An 18501-nucleotide genomic window follows, 5' to 3' on the forward strand; every position below is an offset into this window, starting at 1 on the left:
GAGAGACGTAGTAGTGATGGGTGACTTCAACTACCCTGATATTTGTTGGAAGTCAAACTCAGCCAGATCCTCAAGGTCTAGTAAATTCCTCACTTGCCTTGGAGACAATTTCATGGTCCAAAAAGTGGAAGAGGCAACAAGGGGATCAGCTATTTTAGATCTGATCCTAACCAACAAGGATGACTTGGTTAATGAAGTGCAAGTGGTGGGATCCTTAGGTGGAAGTGACCATGTTCTCCTGGAGTTTGTTATACAATGGAAAGGAGAAGCCAGGCATAGTCAGACATGCATTCTAGATTTCAGGAGAGCGGATTTCAGTAAACTTAGAGAAATACTGGGGGCGATCCCATGGTCAGGAATACTAAAAGAGAAGGGAGTTCAAGATGGATGGGAGTTTCTCAAAAGGGAGATACTGAAGGCACAAATTAAAACAGTTCCAGTGAGAAAGAAAAATGGGAGGTGTTGCAAGAACCCAGGATGGATGACCAAGGAACTTTCAGTTCAGCTAAATTTTAAAAGGAACATGTATAAGAAATGGAAAAATGGGGAAATCACCAAAGAGGAATTCAAACAAATAGCTAGCATGTGTAGAGATAAGGTCAGAAAAGCTAAAGCGCAGAATGAACTCAGGCTTGCTAGAGAGGTTAAGAACAACAAAAAGGGCTTTTTTGGATATGTCCGCAGCAAAAGGAAGAAGGAAACGGTAGGGTCGCTGCGTGCAGAAGATGGCAAAATGCTAACAGAAGACAGAGAAAAGGCAGAATTACTCTCTTTCCACTGGTCAGGGAATACATTTTTATTCAGCCAGGCCTTATATAGCAGTAGTAGTGTAGCGCTCTGAGATTTGGCTGACTCTGAAGATGAGGGTTTGATACTGTACTTGGCCATGAAACCCACTGGATGTCTTTGGGCAGAACACATGCTCTCAGCATGTGTCTTGCCTAAGAATTCAGTGGCAATCCTGCTTTGACCAAATCTTGCCAAGAAAACCCCATGATGGGTTCAGCATAGAGTCACCATAAATCAGAAATGGCTTGCAGGTGCACAACAATAACAAAAAAGTGTAAATGAATTAGTGTGATATATTCACACATAGACACACACACACTCATCTGTTACTAATAATTATGTTTTTAAAATGCTTTAAACTGTTTTAAAACTGGGTTTTAATACACTGTTATGTAATTCTTTTCTTTAACAGCTGTAAAATAGGATTTTAATTTACTTTTATTTTAAACTTTTGGAAGTCACATTGAACCCCTTTTCAAAAGAAGGGGTATAAATTAAATAAGTAACTAAATCAGACCACAAGCTGAACTCTCACTGAAGTTTTTGCTTGTTTCTAACATACAAACACACAGAGAAAATTCAGCATTCATTAAAAAGAAGAATGGTGCAGCAGAAACAAAAAGCAAGAACTTACATTAAGCTGATCTCGGGTAGCAGCATTGGGTTTGAGATCATGATCTGAAGGTCCACTTCTTAAGCTTCTAGCAAGCTTGTGATGTTTGCTTTCAACTAAGTTTTCCTTTAAAAGAATAGCTGTTTTTAAAAACTCCACAGGGGCCCTGAAGGCACATACACATACAGTTAATGTTTTAGAAATCAAGTATAACACTGTAATCATAGATGGAAACACAATCAAGATGGTGATTCAGGAATTAAAAGTTCTCCAGCTTTGGAATTTTACACTAAAGAATGCCACAAAAAAAAAAAATCATAATACTTAAATTGATTGGGGGCAGACCTGGATTACTATGATTTGGCTGTACGTACACATTTAACCAAGGACAATAGTCTTACACTATAAATCTTTCACCTATTTCCTTAAAAGAGGATGATAGATACTGAAATTGTTCTGCATGTCAAACATATTTACTGTCACTGGACTATTCCCCTGTCTATGCTCTGCAATATCATAGAACTATTGAGCGATTACAGCTACAGATTATTTGGTATATTACCATTCTCTATCTAAATACTTCTGCAGACCTTTGCTATGCATTAAATTTATATTCAGTTTAAGTTTTACAGCCTGATCTGACATGGAGAAGCAGGTAGGGCAGGTAACAATAGCATGAAAAGCAAAGAAATACGGCTAATTAAAAACTAAAACTGAACAGAGGCAGCATCACAAATTTGGATGTTATCAGCTTAAGTTTGGCTCACAGATAACAAGCTCTCTAACATCAGGGTGCAGAACCTGGTTAGGAGGGGGGCTGCAAAAACAGTGGGTCACAGGTAGAGTTGCTAGAGTGAAAAGCAGAAGTGGTTCCCATACCTTTAACAGGTCTGTAGAAGAGAAGATTTCAGCAGGTATTGTTTATCACACAATCAGGAACAATGCAATACCTGCTGAAATTCCCCGACACACAATTATTAAAGGTAGGAGAGCTGTCTCCATTTTTCACACAGACAACTCTAGCCACAAGAAACTGGGAAGAGGGATTGGTCTCAGATCTCTCCCCTCCCTGATGTTATTTGACACACCATTGACACCTGTTTCTATCTTCTTCATGAAGAGAGAGGGACTAAATATCCATATCCACATAGAGAAAGTCCATTCTTGAGACTGTGTAAGGAGAGTTATTATTATTTTCAATCATGGATTGAAAATACCAGAGTGGTTCAAAGATGTCTCCAGTTATCCACAACAGGTTCCTACCATGCATTGGTTCACCTTCTCACACACTGTTCATTTTTACAATGAGGAAGTCCTTCCTTGGATACTAACAGGACTCCCTGTTATCACCAATCATTGGTTGGAAATATCAAAGAGTGAATCAAAGCCATCTCCTGTTATCTCCAACAGGTTCCTATCACATGTTGGTTCACCTTCTCCCACATAGCTCATCTTCACAATGAGAAAGTCCCTCCTTAGATACCAACAGGGAGTCTGTACAAAGATACTCACTGTTATCTCCAGTCATTGGAAATATCAGAGAGTGGGTTGAAGACATCTCCAGTTATCTCCAACAGGTTTCTACAAAACATTGGTACATCTTTTCCCACATGTTGCTCATCCCCAACATTGTGCAGGACAACAACAGGGGTATTCCCCATAACAAAGGGTGGAGCATCCCCCCCCCCCAAACAATGAATTAGATTTAAGCCATCTGCAAGCTAGAAGTTCTCTGATCCAGCTGTGGGGGGGGGGAGCTATAACAAGGATGTACAAAAACTTATTAAATGTAGCTGTATTAGGGCAACCCTCCTGAAACCTTCGAACAAGAATAAGCACTGATTAAAATGCAGGTCATAATCAACCTTTGAGATTCTCATTTGCATATTAAGACAAGCAACAACACAAACATGCTCCCCACCTGGCATGTTGTGAAGAAAATTACTTACCATTGACATCTGGGGATCTGGAACCTTAACGATCTCAGAGCTCGTTAAAATGGGAGATGACTCATCGCCGTCCTAGATGACAAAGTCATTCACAAAAGTGCATTAAACTTCTAAGTTTATAAAGATCACTGTGACATGTCAATGCAATTTAATATGTTCCAGATACAAGACTGGAAACAGAGCTATTAAGCCTTACTGTCTTCTCTCTGAAATGAGCAGATGGGGAAAATGAGGGAGGAAGGTGACAATTCAACCTTGCCAAAGGGTGGGCACACATAAGCACAGACTACTACTAGTGATGGGTAGTGGCTAAAAAAACTGATCCATCAGTCAAGAAGTTCTATTTGAAATTTGCTTCTTCCATGGGGCCTTTTCACATGACACAGTATAGTCCCATTAAATCAAATGGATAGTTAAAAAAAAAGTGTGCCTTATATAAAATGGCAAAATCAAGATTTCTTTATATTTGGGGGGGATATTTTCAAGATGCAAATGCTTGAATCCATGTATAAGGAATCTGTGGATACAGAGGGCCAGCTGTATGTTAATTTGACTATGAGAAATCAAGTGTTTCTCCCTCCATCATTCATACAGTCATCCACTTTGGGCAACATTTTTCCTCCTACCTTTGTATTTCAACAATCATAGTTAAAACTGAACTTGTTGCCTCATCACTTACCCAAAACTTTTATATTTCTATGGGATATTCATACAATCTATAAAGGTTCTTCCTGGATATTAGTTCACTCCATGCATCTGGAGAAGTAGATCAAATCTACAAAAATGCATGCTACCACTTATTTTGTATAGTCAGTCTCAAAGGTGGTGCAAGATCTCTTTGCATATTGATATTCCAGACAAATATAGCTATGTCTCTGAATTCATTACATATGTATATGTAAAAATTTTTTTAAAAAAATCAAAACACATCTGGTTCTAAGTATATCAGATAAAGGATACTCAACCTGTACCACTAAATAAAAGGATCGTGCAAGTTAAAGTTTTATGATATTTTTGAGAGGGGGGGAAGACAAGAGAGGAAAGAGACAATATCAAACTGAAGACTTCTTAAAATCACTCATGCTTATTAAAATTCTATAAACCTGGAGTGCATTACATGAATTATTGGATCCTTTAATCATGTTGCAGCTATTTGCATTTGACTTGCATTGTACCTATAAGCATCTGCCACCTGGCAAATAGCTGCTGCTTTCCTAGAAGAAAATATTTCACCCCGACAGGAGGGAACATACCAGTGTATTTGTTTGGTACTTAAGGCAATATGAAATAAAGCAAAAGAACTTGCAAATGGTGCATACCTTCTCATAATATACTATTCCATATTCTTTGTCATCACACTTGGCACAGCGGAATTCAATCATCAAGTACATAAAATTAGAACTGCGCTTCTCACTCTGAAATTAAGAGGATGAAAGAAATATTACACATGAGGATAAAAGACCTTAAAAACAGATCAACAATATATGTTTTAAAGAAGCGGGCGTTCTTACAGTATTGTGCCTTGGTTTTTGCTGGGTTCTGCCATTGCTGTCATTTCTGTGTTCACTTATTCATTGGACTGAGATGAAGTTTCAATAGTGTGCTGTTTTATTAATTGTTTACATTCTGTTTTTTAATGAATATTAAATGGTTTAAACTCTATACACTCCTTAATTGTTTTTAAACACACACACACGCACGCACGAGAGAGAGAGAGAGAGAGAGAAAGAGAGAAGGGATGTAAGTTCCAATTTTGGCCAGTGCACCAGTATGACCACTCCAGAGGTGAAAAATAGCTTCCTTCCATCCATGATTGAAAGAAAACAAAGAAGTTGGAAGATGCTGAAGCAAATCCACAACCCTCAACTCTGATTCCTCCAAATAGCCCAATCTTGCCACCACAAACCATAGCTTTCAAAAAAATAAATAAATAAAAGGTAGCTAAGGAGAACACTACAAAGGTGAAGGGGCTGGGGGTCCACCTTGGAATTTCAGTGCTTCTGCTTCTGTGAAGCTATGCTTCTGCATATTAACTGTACCACCTGTGAACCTACAAAAAGATCTTGTGTATTCTGATTTAAATGGAGAAAGAAGAAGAAGAGGAGAAGGAGACAGCAACAGGTTTCTTTTATGGACATTCTGGAAACTAAGCAGGCTCCCTAGATATGATGTCTTCTTGAGAGGGCCAAAATAGTGTGGCATTTGGTTCAGTGAGTTACACACCAAACCATTCAGTAGTAAATAGTCAGTGATTCTTCAGGACTCCTGGGAAAACAAATAAATAAAATATGCCCTAAAAAACTATGGCCATCATATAGATAGCCTTTCATAGAATCACAGAGTTGGAATGGACTACAAGGACCATCTAATCCAACAAGTATCAATTCAAAATTCTGCCGCTAAAGCATTCCTGAGAGAATGCCATCCAATTTCTGTTCAAGTCTTAGAGACTAAATAGTTTAAGCCACTGATTTCCAGGCACCCCAGCTTGTCTGGTTTAGGAATTTGTTAAAGATACAGTATTCCACTTCTGCTATGTGTCTTGAAAAGGACTCTGGGGAATTCTATTGCGAACCAGTAGTTTGTCCAGGACAGTGAAAAAACATGAAGCTAATGGCACTGTCATCACTCAACATCATAATTTTAATAAGTTTGCATCTTGCCTCTTCTCAAAGGCACTCAAAACATGAGCAAAACCCCCAACAATTTAAGGAACACTGAACTGTTTCTGAAAGAAACATACTGGAAATGGATGAAGAAAGAAACAATTTTTGAAAGCGCGGCACAGAGAAGATTATTATCTTAGCATAAAAACTGGAAAATAACTTTTTTCTAAACCTTTCCATTTAAGAAAGTTCCTTTCAATACTAAGCATCATTGCGGGGTAGGGACAGTGTTTAAAAAGCTCTCCCTGAACAACCAATCAGTTGCTGAAAGCTAGCAAGAATCATTAAGTCTGCCGATCAGGAGATAGATAACAGCAGGTTGTCCAGTCTAGCCTATCTTGAAAGGGAATCCCAAAGCTTGGGAGCAGCCACAAACAAGGTCTTCTTTTCATTCCTAATCAACATCCCTATGAAGACATAGCATTCTGCAGCATTTTACAGATTTATGGCAAAGAAAGTTCTCTCTCACGTATACATACTCTTACACATACACACAGGCAACAATTGCAAGGGCTGCAAAACACAGCCACTCATGAATTGAACCGGATGGAAACATCTTCATGGGAGAAATAAAACCATATCCAAGGAAACAGAACAAGCAGCTGCCTCTTTTTCCAGGAAAGGTAGATTGAAAATCTGGAAGGAATAGTTCTGTTTCCTCGTAAAAATCCTAGTGTACCCAAATGCACAATATTGTAATGGTGGAAAATTAACCAGGACTTTAGAGACTGAAATGAAAACAGAACCAAGAGTGTACCCTGAAACACAACCAACACAGTCCTTTTGGTAAAGAGTGTAGAAAGAGAATAGAGATGGGTAACTTCTTTTTTAGGGATGCATATGTAATCCCTAAGAATTATGGGTTTTGTCTAATGGGCAGGAAACCCTAAGAAATGGTCTGTACTTCCTATTTGAGTTCAGAAAGAGGGATTGCTGGAGCTGGAGGGAATTATTCTCCAAGGTTAAGAATTTCACCTTGACAAGGTATTTTCAGTTACGTATATAGGAAGGAACAAAATAAATTCTTTTTAACAGACGTTCTATATTGGATTTGCATCTATTTTGTTTGTTTGTTTTTATTAGGGTTTTAAGGAGGCATCCAATATTGCAAGATTACTAACTGCGCAATAGAGACAGAAGAGTTTTGCAATCAAATCCTGCAATGGATGCATGGAACTTTTGGGACAGTGTATATGAGATAAACTTAATAAATAATTTGTTGTGTTGTTCCTTAAAACATACTGAGACTTAAATTGTGATTGTGGTTGTAATATTCAATTATACTTGTCTCCAGAGATCCCAGAAAGCAGTACACTTACCCTTTATTACTGGTCTCCTCCTCCTCCTCAGAGTTCTGCAGGACAGACTTTGACCACCACAGCCTAGAAGACTGAGCTGTTCTTTTAATGTGTGCAAGCGCCAGGAAGGGATGAAAAAAATTGGCATCTTCTTAATTAAAGGTGCCCAGTACACCCAGGATTCTGTATTAGCAAGCTGTATTTGAAAGTCCCATAGAAATTGAATGTACACCATTACCTACCTCATTGATCATCTCAATTTCTCGAAAGGTCAGTCTGTCCAGCCAGTCAACTTTAACCATGTGCCCTTGCCGGTGAGACTTGGTAAGCTGCCGCAAAGAAAACAAATGTATCATTTAAAATCACCACAGCTAAGGAAGAAACATAATTCTATAACTCTTATCATTTGGAGGATAGCAGGAAATTATATTTCAAATATATATATATATATATCAGTGATTTCCGAACTTTAGACCTCCAGGTGTTTTGGACTTCAGCTCTCAGAAGCCCTAGCTAGCTTTGTCGGTGGTCAGGAATACAGAGAGAGCTGAAGTCCAAAACATCTGGAGGACCAAAGTTTGGGGAACCACTGATATATACTGTATATACTCATGTATAAATCTAGAAATGTTAGTCAAAAAAATCAACCCTCCCAAAAACTGGCTCAGCTTATCCATGGATCAGTGTAAGTACTGTACCTTTACTTCCATCAAAAAAGGAACATACCATTCTCAAAATAGAGTGATGAAAGGCAAGAGCTTGGTCCATCCCAGGAAAACTTAAAGAAATACTGACACACACCCCACTGTCTGACTGCCACCGTTGCCATTTTCCTGCCCAGTTATTCAATAGGCCAAAAATAGTGCTGTGACGGAGAGATTAGAGGGGCCGGTGCTTCTTTTAGGTTCTCCCAAGATGAACTAAACTTTCACCTCCTGCCTCTCTACTCAGGGAAGTGGACAGTTCCTTTTTTTTGATAAGAGTTACACTGTATGTTAACTTTATCCAAAAAGGAATCATCCCCTTCTCGGAGTAGAGTGGCAAAAGGCTTTTTTGAATCCTTGGGCAGAAAAATGAAGTCAGCCCTGAGTTTCACCCTTGATATCACAGGTGATATCAAAATCAATAATACTGGCCCTCAACATACATGAGGTCGACTCATACACAAGTATATATGGTAGATCTACACAGCTTGTTTTTCAAGCTTCTGCAAAACAGTTCACCTGCAATTGTTAACTGCCAGTAAGTTCTAAAACTTTAGAACATACTCATCACCAAGCGACAATTAATCTGTGCAGAAAGGGAATGAGACATCCTAAATTAAGTGCTCTTCCAGAATCATGGATTTCAACAGGACACACATCCAGTAGACCACCAAGCATACTTACCCAAGCAGCAAGTTCCAATGAATTCAATAAAAAATCACTCCACAGGACTGAATTTTGGGAATAAACTGAACCAGACACTAATTCTTCTGCCCATGTTGATGGTATAAGAATAATGTATATTCATTTTGGCTGGATCATTCACCAAAGCTGCCAATGCCAGAAGCCATATACAAGTATACCTTGGTTATCAAATTATAGTAGGTCCTCAGCATTGACAGGTTTCCCATTTGCACATTTGAGTTTCTGCAGATTGCCATGTCCCATATTATCTAATGGCAGGGCAAGCACATGAGCACATGCTTATAGGCATCAACTGGATAATATGAGACTTCAGCTTCCACATTTTCTCCCATTTATGGGGACATCTGGAACCTATGTGTTCATGGGCACTGCTTCTTTAATAGAAAATTTGATACCCAGAGGCATAGATAACATGGAAAGAATAGGGAGAGGTTCCTTCACTGAACAAAAACACAGCAGCACAGTTCAACGTATTTCAGCATTCAAAGGCCCTGTACAGACGGGCCCTTTGCGGCGCACCCATGACGTGCTAGGGTTGCCTTGGGGCAACGCATGCACACGCTCCGTAACCCTAGCACATAATGAGGGCATCGCAGCTGTGCAGCACCACCCACACAGCGCGCACAGCTATGACGTCGCAGCTGCACAGCGTCCAAACAGCGCTGAACAGCTGCGATGCCATCAGGACGTCTTTGCAGGTTTGAAGCAGTGCAACTGCGCCACAAAAAGGAGCCACTTTTTAATGTTCCTTTTTTTGCTGCGCAGCAGCATCGCAGTTTGGTTGCTGCAGCGCTGCTGCGGAGCAAAAAGAGGCGCCTGCCCGGCGCCTCTTTCTGGTGGTCTGTACCCCACCAAAGATTGTTTTTTTCTTTCACCAGACTCCTGTACAGAGACTTAGTTTAGCTCTTGTGGCTATGGAGACAGACCTCTTACACAGAACAGAGCAACTTAGCAAGAGGTCTTCCACAAAGACTTGCAACTGGCTAAGTTAATGGTGGCTAAGATTACATTCTCTTGTAATAAGTGCTTTCAAGCAAACAGCTCTCATTAAAACAAAAACTGTGTGGGAAGGATGCATTTTGTTTTGAAGCCCTGAAATGCTAGGGAGCTTCAAAACAAGGTGAACGCTCCCACACACCTTGTTTTAAAGCAAAACTGCTTGCTTTAAAGGTCCCCCCTTCCCCAGCTGCAAAACTAGAAAACTTTTAAATTATCACTCACACTCAAAACAGTTCATACCTTAGTAAATATTATTTGCAGAAGTGCAGAATGCTTCTATGAAAACAATTGCATTGCAATGCAACACTCAAAATGACATTTTAAGGAAGAATCTGTTCAGCACAGAAGCAAAGCCACACAATCTAGAAACATGCATGCCACACATTTCCATTGTATAGTTTTAGTCACAAATATTAAAAGGGAAAAACAGGGAAGCTACTGTATATGATTGCCATCTTCATTAACCCTTCAACACTCCGAAGATTACAATCGATCCCAAAGCATTATATACATTATTTTCTCCTTTTTACCATCTTAGCTTTTGTTCCCCATCAAAAATGCAGACTGATTATTCGGTGTCATTTCAACTGCATTCCCAGTTGGAAATAACATTAAAACAGGATGTGGGGCAGTTTGAGCTCAGTTAAAGTTTGATCAGAATTTTAACTCCCTTGCTGCAGTACTGGAGATCTAAAGGAACCTAACATGCTGAAAACTGTTGATGATCAAACATTACCCATTTCAATTGTCCCTATTAATCTGAGTATGCAAGTAAGGTATATGGGGTCTGAGTTACTTCATATGAAATTAATAATACATTACCCTTAATAAAATCTTTTATTAAAAAACCAAGGAATTTGAATTATTGGCCTGGACCTTATTGGTTACTCTCAACTAAAGAAGACCCAGTGAATTAACTGCTGAAAGCAATATGGATTTAAATTCAGTTCATTCAGTGAGGCCAACTGATTCATACTGAACGAGGGTCCCATTCTTGGTGAAAAGATGGGATATAAATAAAGTGATTGATTTATCAAACCACAGGATTCAGACCATGATTCAGTACATTTTATTTTTGAAAGGATGGGGGGAAAACAGCCCAAGGACTAAATACGGATCACTCTGTTTCACAATAGAGTCTGCCCTTGCCATACGCAGGGAATCCATTCTGGACACACACACACACACCCATGTAAAGCAAATTTTGCATATGCTGGAGTCCTATTGAGCTGAATGGCTCCCGTGTGCCATTTTGTCCCTTGCCGTCCACATAAGCTTAAAACCATGTACAGTGAGGGTGCGTATACCAAGGGTACACTGTACTCAACTCAACCATTGTTTTTACAATGATGGGAAGGTTAAGAGGCACTGGGGCCAACTTCAGGAGTGTATCTTGGAGTCCATATATTCAGCGCAGGTGAAAGCTTTTATTAAGATGTTAGTTGCCCCAAGGTCACAATCATGCTTTTTTTCTTTTCAAAGATGCTAGCAGGCCATGAGCTCTTGCTACTTACTTCCTCCAAACGCTCCTCATTAGAGGCCTAAATTAAAGAAACCAATTTATTAGTCACATGTACTGAAGGGCAACCATTTCCAGATCATTGGCTGAAACCTAATGCAGTCACCCCTCCATTTTTGTGGGGGATCTGTTCCACCCCACCCACCCACCCCCAATGAAAATAGAAAATCTCTGATATTCAAGCCCCATTGGTTTGATTGGCGGTGCGCATCCATGGTCATCCATGGGCATGCATCCATTTTGTCCCCTCCATATGGAAGTAGCAATACGGAAGACAAAGTAGGCGTACTGAAGAAAGCAGAACAAGAAATACCTAAACAGGGCTCCTGTTCCATCATGTTGTGTGCTTGTCTGTACTACTTCGGTTAAGTGTGAAGTCTTAGACCACAGAGATGTTCTTCACGCAAGTGTGTTGGCCATGTTGCCCACAACACTTCATGTTACCTAGGCAATACAGGAACAAAATAGGGTCCTGCAAGGCAGCTATACACCACCCTGCTTTAAAAAAAGGTGAGTGTGATGAATGTCATTGATTTCTAAGAATGGATTCTTAAGTTTCCTGTTCCTACCAGAAAACCTTTCTAGCAAGCATGAAATCAAGCCCACTTGCAATAGCAAGTACATGGCACACTTCTCCTATGAGGGGGATCCATTGTGGATCCCCCCATGCATAAGGGAAATTCCATGGATGCTCAAGCCTAATTTAAAATGATGGGGCTTGTGCACGCAGTACACGTGCCATTGCCTTTTATGGTGAGCGGCTTTTAGTGTAAGCTGACGTGTATGACGTGTACGTTTATATATAGCTTATTAGTGCACTTAAGCACTCCATAAGAAGTTTACAATGTGTAAGCTAACTGCCCCCATCAGTCTGGGGACTCATTTTAGTGACCTCAGAAGGATGCCAGGCTGAGTCAACCCTGAGCCCCTGGCTGGTACTGAACTCACAACCTGCAGTACAGGTATTTAACCACTGCCCCACCAGGACTCCTCCATGAGGAGGGCAAGGGGATGACTCTGCCCTATAGTCCTGTAAAGCTCACAAGTACACAAGGTTACACTCCTAAGAGGAAATCCTACTCATCTGCCAGCATAGCTATGCCAGAGACAGAAGGAGTGGCAATAGCAAGGGTAAGGAAAAAGACTAGAAGATAGTAGGTGAGAAGGATACAGGAGGAAGATGCAGCTGGTTTGGAGCTACTTTATAAGTACCTGCATCTTCAAGCCACTACACTACAGGAGGGGTGTCTTCAAATATCACTTGTGTCAGGTTTATCAAAGAATCTTACGAGTTGGAAGTGACCCCAAGAACCATCCAATCTAACCCCCTGCCATGTAGCAAAACACTATCAATGCACCTCCAACAGATAGCCATCCAGCCTCTGTTTAAAAACTTCCAAAGAAGGAGACTCCATCACACATCAAGGCAGCATGTTCCACTGTCAAACAGCTCTTACTGTCAGGAAGTTCTTATTAACTTTGAGGTTGAATCTCTTTTCCTGTAAAGATTCCATTGCTTCATGTCCTATTCTCTGAAGCAGCAGAAAACAAACTTGCTCCATCCTCAACATGACATCTCTTCAAATAATTAAATTTGGCTATCATGTCACCCCTTAACTTTCTCTTCTAGATGATTTCCTGTTAGGAAAAAAGGCTTCTCCTATAAGCAGGACAAAATTCTCAAAACGGGCTCTTATACCCCAGGGGACATTGTGAGGGAAACAAATGGGGAAAAATATTGAGAGGAGGGATTCTGAGGAGCCACGTGTAGCCCATAGGATGCACTACCCCCCCCCCCGGTTGTAAACCTACCTAAACATGCAGAGTGAACCCCACTGAACTCACTGTGCCTTTCCACCAAGTTGGCACATACCAGTTGAGGTTACCTTATCCAATATGCTTGGGATCAGAAATGTTTTGAATTTCAGACTTGTTTAAAAAAAAAATTTTTTTAATATTTGCATATAGATAGATAGTGAGATACCTTGGAGGTAAGACCCAAGTATAAACATGAAATTCATTTATTTTTTGTATACACTTTATATCAGGGGTAGGCAACCTGTGGCCCGTGGGCCGGATGCGGCCCGGCAAGGCCTTGGGACCGGCCCCAGCCTGGTCCTGCCGCCGATTGCCGCCAGAGCCTTTGGCCTCTCGTGTGAGGGCGGGGGGCCTTTGGCCTATCAGGAGGAGGCGGGCAAGGGGGGGCAAGCGGCAGGCAAGGGGCGGGCAAGGGGGGCAATTGTCTATAGAAGCCTCCGAAACATGCATTTAGACAGTCCGTCCTCGCCTTACGCAGGGGATCCGTTCCGGATCCCGCCACATAAGGCGAATTCCGCCTATGCTCGAGCCCCATTGGAAACAATGGGGCTCGTGCACAGCGGCGTGGGAGCGCGCGGGGTGCAACGGGCATGTGCGCCCATTCAATTGAATGGGAGGCGCCGCCCCTTCTGCCCCGCACGCGCCCTGCGGCTTGAGCGCATATGCTCAAGGCCCCATATGGTGCGCCCGCGTATGGAGCGGGCGCTCTGTATTAACATTTTTTTTAAAAGTCAGCAAATTTTTTTGCGTGACCTCCATTTTTTAAAAAAGTGTCCTCCATTGGAAAATGTTGTCCTACATTTGTCCCGGTTTATTTATTTCTTTAAGTTCTTTTTTTAAAAAAATATTTAATTATTTATTTTTTGGCTTGCCCCCCCCCCCAGTTGTCTGAGGGACAGCAACCCGGCCCCCAGCTCAAAAAGGTTGCCTACCCCTGCTTTATATGCATAGTCTGAAGGTAATTTTATACTCAATATTTTTAATAACTGTGCACACAAAACAAGGCTTGTATACACTGAACCGTCACAAAACAAAGGTGTCTTTATCTCAGCCACCCATGTGGACAATTTTGGAGTGTTTCAGATTTCCAGATAAGAGATGCTCGACCTGTATAAGGTTATGTGCAGTGTGCTTACTCAAGAGTTAAAACTGAGTACAATAGGATTATTATTATTATTATTATTATTATTAACCTTTATTTATAAAGCGCTGTAAATTTAGCTAGTGAGTATATTACAGATGTCCTCCCTTTTGCAATAGCTGATCAACATGGCAACTCTGCAATTGAACTCTCTTTTATAAAGGCTGTGGTGACACCTTATGGAAAATCCTCAAATCATACAACTTCCTACAGCTCAGATACATCAACAACCCCCCCCCCCAATGAATCATCTTCTCTCAATTGGCCTGATAGGCCAAAAGGATCAGGCATCCTATTCTTGGTGAAACTTTATTTTGCAGACAAAGGTTTAGATGTCATTGAAGGTCACCAGTATCTTCTTTTAATAATATAATTCCTGTCAAGCTCCCATGTGCTGGTCCATTGTAAAATGCTTCCCTTGTCTTTTAATTTCCACTCAACTTCATTATTGCTGCTGTTGTTTTAATAGCACTGTTTCGGCAAAAAACCCTCTCCAGCTGACACAAAAATAAATCAATATCCTGTTAGCACACTGCTGTCTAGACAGAAAGGGAGGGGGAATCAGCTGCACTATCTTTGCTCTCAAGAGACAGTTCTTAACTGCCTGCAAATGCAGGCAAGCAAGGCTAGCATCACAAAGTGAGCAGAAATCATTATATTTAATGGTATTCTTCTGATATAGATCCGAACAGCAAGAATTTTTCTTTCAGGGTTTCACTTTGTACATATATATATACACACACACACACACACACACACACTAATGTGCATACATAAAAGTGGGAGGAGAAGAGATTTAATACAGAAGGAAACACAGCATCCAAATGCTTTTTGTGCACATGCTTGTCCTCACTGACCTTCCCCACAATTCAAAAATCAGAAGAGACCTAAAAAGCATTACCCCCAAAGAATAAATTCCTGCTCCTCAAGGGAAAAATGCAGAGTAGAATGGGCCTTGGTGTCTGCTGGAGTTTGCTTCCAGGATACACCACAGGTACCAATATTAATGAATGCTCAAATCCCATTAAATCCCAGTGGCATAATAAAATAGTGTCCCTTGTATAAAACAACAAAATGTAGGTTTGGTTTTGGGAGTGTGTGTGTGTGTGTACTGTATTTTCAAGAAACGGATGCTTGAATCTTTGGATAATGAAGTGTGAATACAGAGGGCTAACTGTATTTCATTTAAACCCTCAAACCAAATGATCTCACAGTGTCATCTTCCAATCTCAAAAGTGAAAAAAAAACCTTTCCCCAAGCTAGAAATTGAACCACTGACCTCCAAACAAAGGGGAAAAAAAACATTACAACTGTGTTAGCCATAGTGTATTTTTCTGAATTTTGGTGTGTGTGGTATTCCACATGACCCCAGATGGCCCCTGCCATGCAGTCCGCCATAATCACCCAGATGAAGTCAGCCAAATGGGACCTTTTGGGAACAATACCCCTAGGACTAGCCCCATAGTTAGTTTGAGAGTCGCTAATGGGATCATCATCACCTCCAATAATCAGAAGAATGAGTGATAATTGTCTAGATGTCCCACCTGATGAGCCGGCTAACAACTTAACTGCCTTCCCTTTTCCCTTGGATATTGTCAGACCAAATTACCTCACCTCAGACACTCCAACACATTTGCCCAGTGGCTAGTTTTAGCCCTTAAAACCCCCTTGAAATCTCCCCTCAATGTGCTACTTTAGATTTCATGGGGACTCTATGTCACTGTGATCTCTAATCTAGCTCCGGCACTTCCGTTCAACCAATGCTCTCGGAACGGCTGTGTCTCACCCTGCTTCACCCAATTGGACTCTGTAAACAAGCCTCATCTGTAGTAAGTATCACCCGTAGTTCTGCCTCAAACCTTTTCCAAGCTAATCCCTGATTTCCTAAGCCTTGAATGAATGAGTGTGTGATAGTGAATTGCTGTGTGATTTTTCCCCCTTTTAAATAAAAAATATACTTTAATTGGAGACTTCTGCCTCTGCATCATTTCTTAGATCCACTGGTCCCTCAGTATACAGGTGGGTTACAGTTTCATAGGGTCCTTGTAGCCAACCCCCTCTCAATTTGAGCTAAGTAAAATTTCCCTACAAAGATTTTGGCTTCCACTGGAAGTGATTTTTGGGTGCTTTCAGGTTGGGAAAACATACAATTTATAGCCCATTTCACAGTGTTGCAGCCCCCCAGTAAACAAAATTTAGCACACAGTTGCTTGCTCTTGGAAAGCATGTTGAGGATCTTTGACACAACACAACTGTAGGACTACAATTCCACTTTAAACTACCTTGGGATCCTGGAGTGTACAGCTGAAGGAAGCACTAAAGCTCAAGGGCTGAGAAATCTAAGTACTCCTCCCTAAACTGCAAATCCCAGAGAAAATGGAGGTACTTGCAATAGGAACCCCAAGTCTGAGGAAGATTTGTCAATCTGTCCTGGATGGGGTCACACTTCCCCTAAAGGACGAAGTTTGCAGTTCTGGTGTACTCCTGGACTCATCGCTGCAGTTGTCATCTCAAGTAGATGCAATGGCCAGGAGTGCTTGGTACCAACTTGGGTTGATACGCCAACTGCATCCGTACCTGGACCAAAAGGACCTTGAAGCAGTGGTACATGCTCTGGTAATCTCTCATTTAGATTTCTGTAAAGTGCTCTACTTGGGGCTACCCTTGTACCAAGTTCGGAAGCTTCAACTGATTCAAAATGCAGCAGCCAGACTGGTCACTGATAGATACATCTAGGTTTGACCACATAACACCAGTGCTAAAATCTCTTCACTGGCTGCCGATTAGCTTCCAGGCGCAGTATACGGTGTTGGTTATTACCTTTAAAGCCCTACATGGCTCGGGCCTGAGTTACTTGCAGGAATGCCTCTCCCTACATAATCCGCCCCCCACACTTAGAACATCTGGGAAGAATTTGTTGGAATACTGTAATACTCGATTAATCACAACTTCCTATAAAGCATTTACTGCTACAGTCCCTAAATTATGGAATAGTCTACTGGAAGAGATCCGTCTTATTACCACCTTAGATGCCTTTAAGAAGGCACTTCTGGCAGGCTTATCCACTGGATTTTGTATAGAGACTTTCTTTAAGGCTCCACCCTGATTATGATGGTATAACGATTTGATGACTGGATATTATAGGGATGGGAAATTCAGTATTAGTACTTTATTGATTGTTTGGATTGTATTATAATATTTTAATGATGTAATCCTGCTTTGATCCTTGGAAGAGGCGGGATATATAAATAAAATTATTATTATTATTATTATTATTATTATTATTACTACTGAATCTTATGTTTAGACATGGCTCTCATCTTCACGATATCCCATTATGTATATGTAAATATTCCAAAATTCAAAGAAAAAAAATCCCAAATCCCAAACACTTCTGGTCTCAAGCATTTCAGATAAAGGAAGACTCTTTGGGGGCAAAATATTTTGAATTTCTTTGCATTTTTTTTTTTTACTGCTGGGGAGTGTCCACACTCCCTACAGTGTATTTGGGGGGCATTCTAGAGCAAATAAAAACTTGATCCCTGAAAGACCCTGGGGGCCACAAAAACAGCCCTGGCATCACATGCAACCCACAGGCCATACTTTGCCCATCCCTGGACTTTGCCCATCCCTTCAACCATTGGTCTGATTCAACAGGGCAGTTATGTTCTATCTGTAGATGTACACAATTGCATCCTAGCCAATATGTTCCTGTGTGTATATACACCTTGTGCACAGATTTTAGTGGAACACTTGGCTCCAGGAGGTGGTGATTTCAGAAAGTTAGTTTACCAGTTGATACACCCCCAAAGCTTTGCATGGAAGGATGGCACAACTCATCCTGGAACAACATGAATCTGTTTCCCCAGCAGGATGTTTATAGATAATAGTAGTGAGAGATGACCAGCAATGTGAAAATCTGCCCACAACCTTTTTTTTTCTTTCTGGACCTTCAGACTCTAGCAGTAGTTCCACATTATCCATATCAGACCATCTAACAACCAGCATGTGATCCAGTTGAACTTTTTTGCTAAAAGTCAGTCCGTTTGTTCTTCGTCTGCTGGAGAAGAAAACCAAACTACATCAAGAGAAGGTGTATGCTGCAAATTATATCAGCTAAGCAAATTGCATTAGATTTCATCCTTCTGGCATAATTTGTACTGTAGTTGAGGGCAGAGACATATGGAGTTCTGTGAGTCAACAGAATTTTTGAAAACCTCATTGAAGCCCACTCTTTATCAGACATAGTTACAGAATCATAGAAATGGAAGAGATTCCAAGGGCCATCCAGTCCAATGCT

The 18501-nt window shown here is 40.8% G+C and overlaps 1 protein-coding gene across 1 annotated transcript in view; it reads right to left on the reverse strand.

Moving 5' to 3' along the window:
- Positions 1 to 18501, reverse strand: part of PIK3C3 (phosphatidylinositol 3-kinase catalytic subunit type 3) — a 157635-nt gene that overhangs the window by 127282 nt on the left and 11852 nt on the right. Inside the window, 4 exon segments of the mRNA XM_042452907.1 lie at positions 1424 to 1528; positions 3352 to 3423; positions 4671 to 4766; positions 7558 to 7644. Of these exon segments, the coding sequence (XP_042308841.1) occupies positions 1424 to 1528; positions 3352 to 3423; positions 4671 to 4766; positions 7558 to 7644 (360 nt within the window).

This window comes from Sceloporus undulatus, chromosome 2, assembly GCF_019175285.1.
Source record: "Sceloporus undulatus isolate JIND9_A2432 ecotype Alabama chromosome 2, SceUnd_v1.1, whole genome shotgun sequence".
Lineage (NCBI taxonomy): Eukaryota > Metazoa > Chordata > Lepidosauria > Squamata > Phrynosomatidae > Sceloporus > Sceloporus undulatus.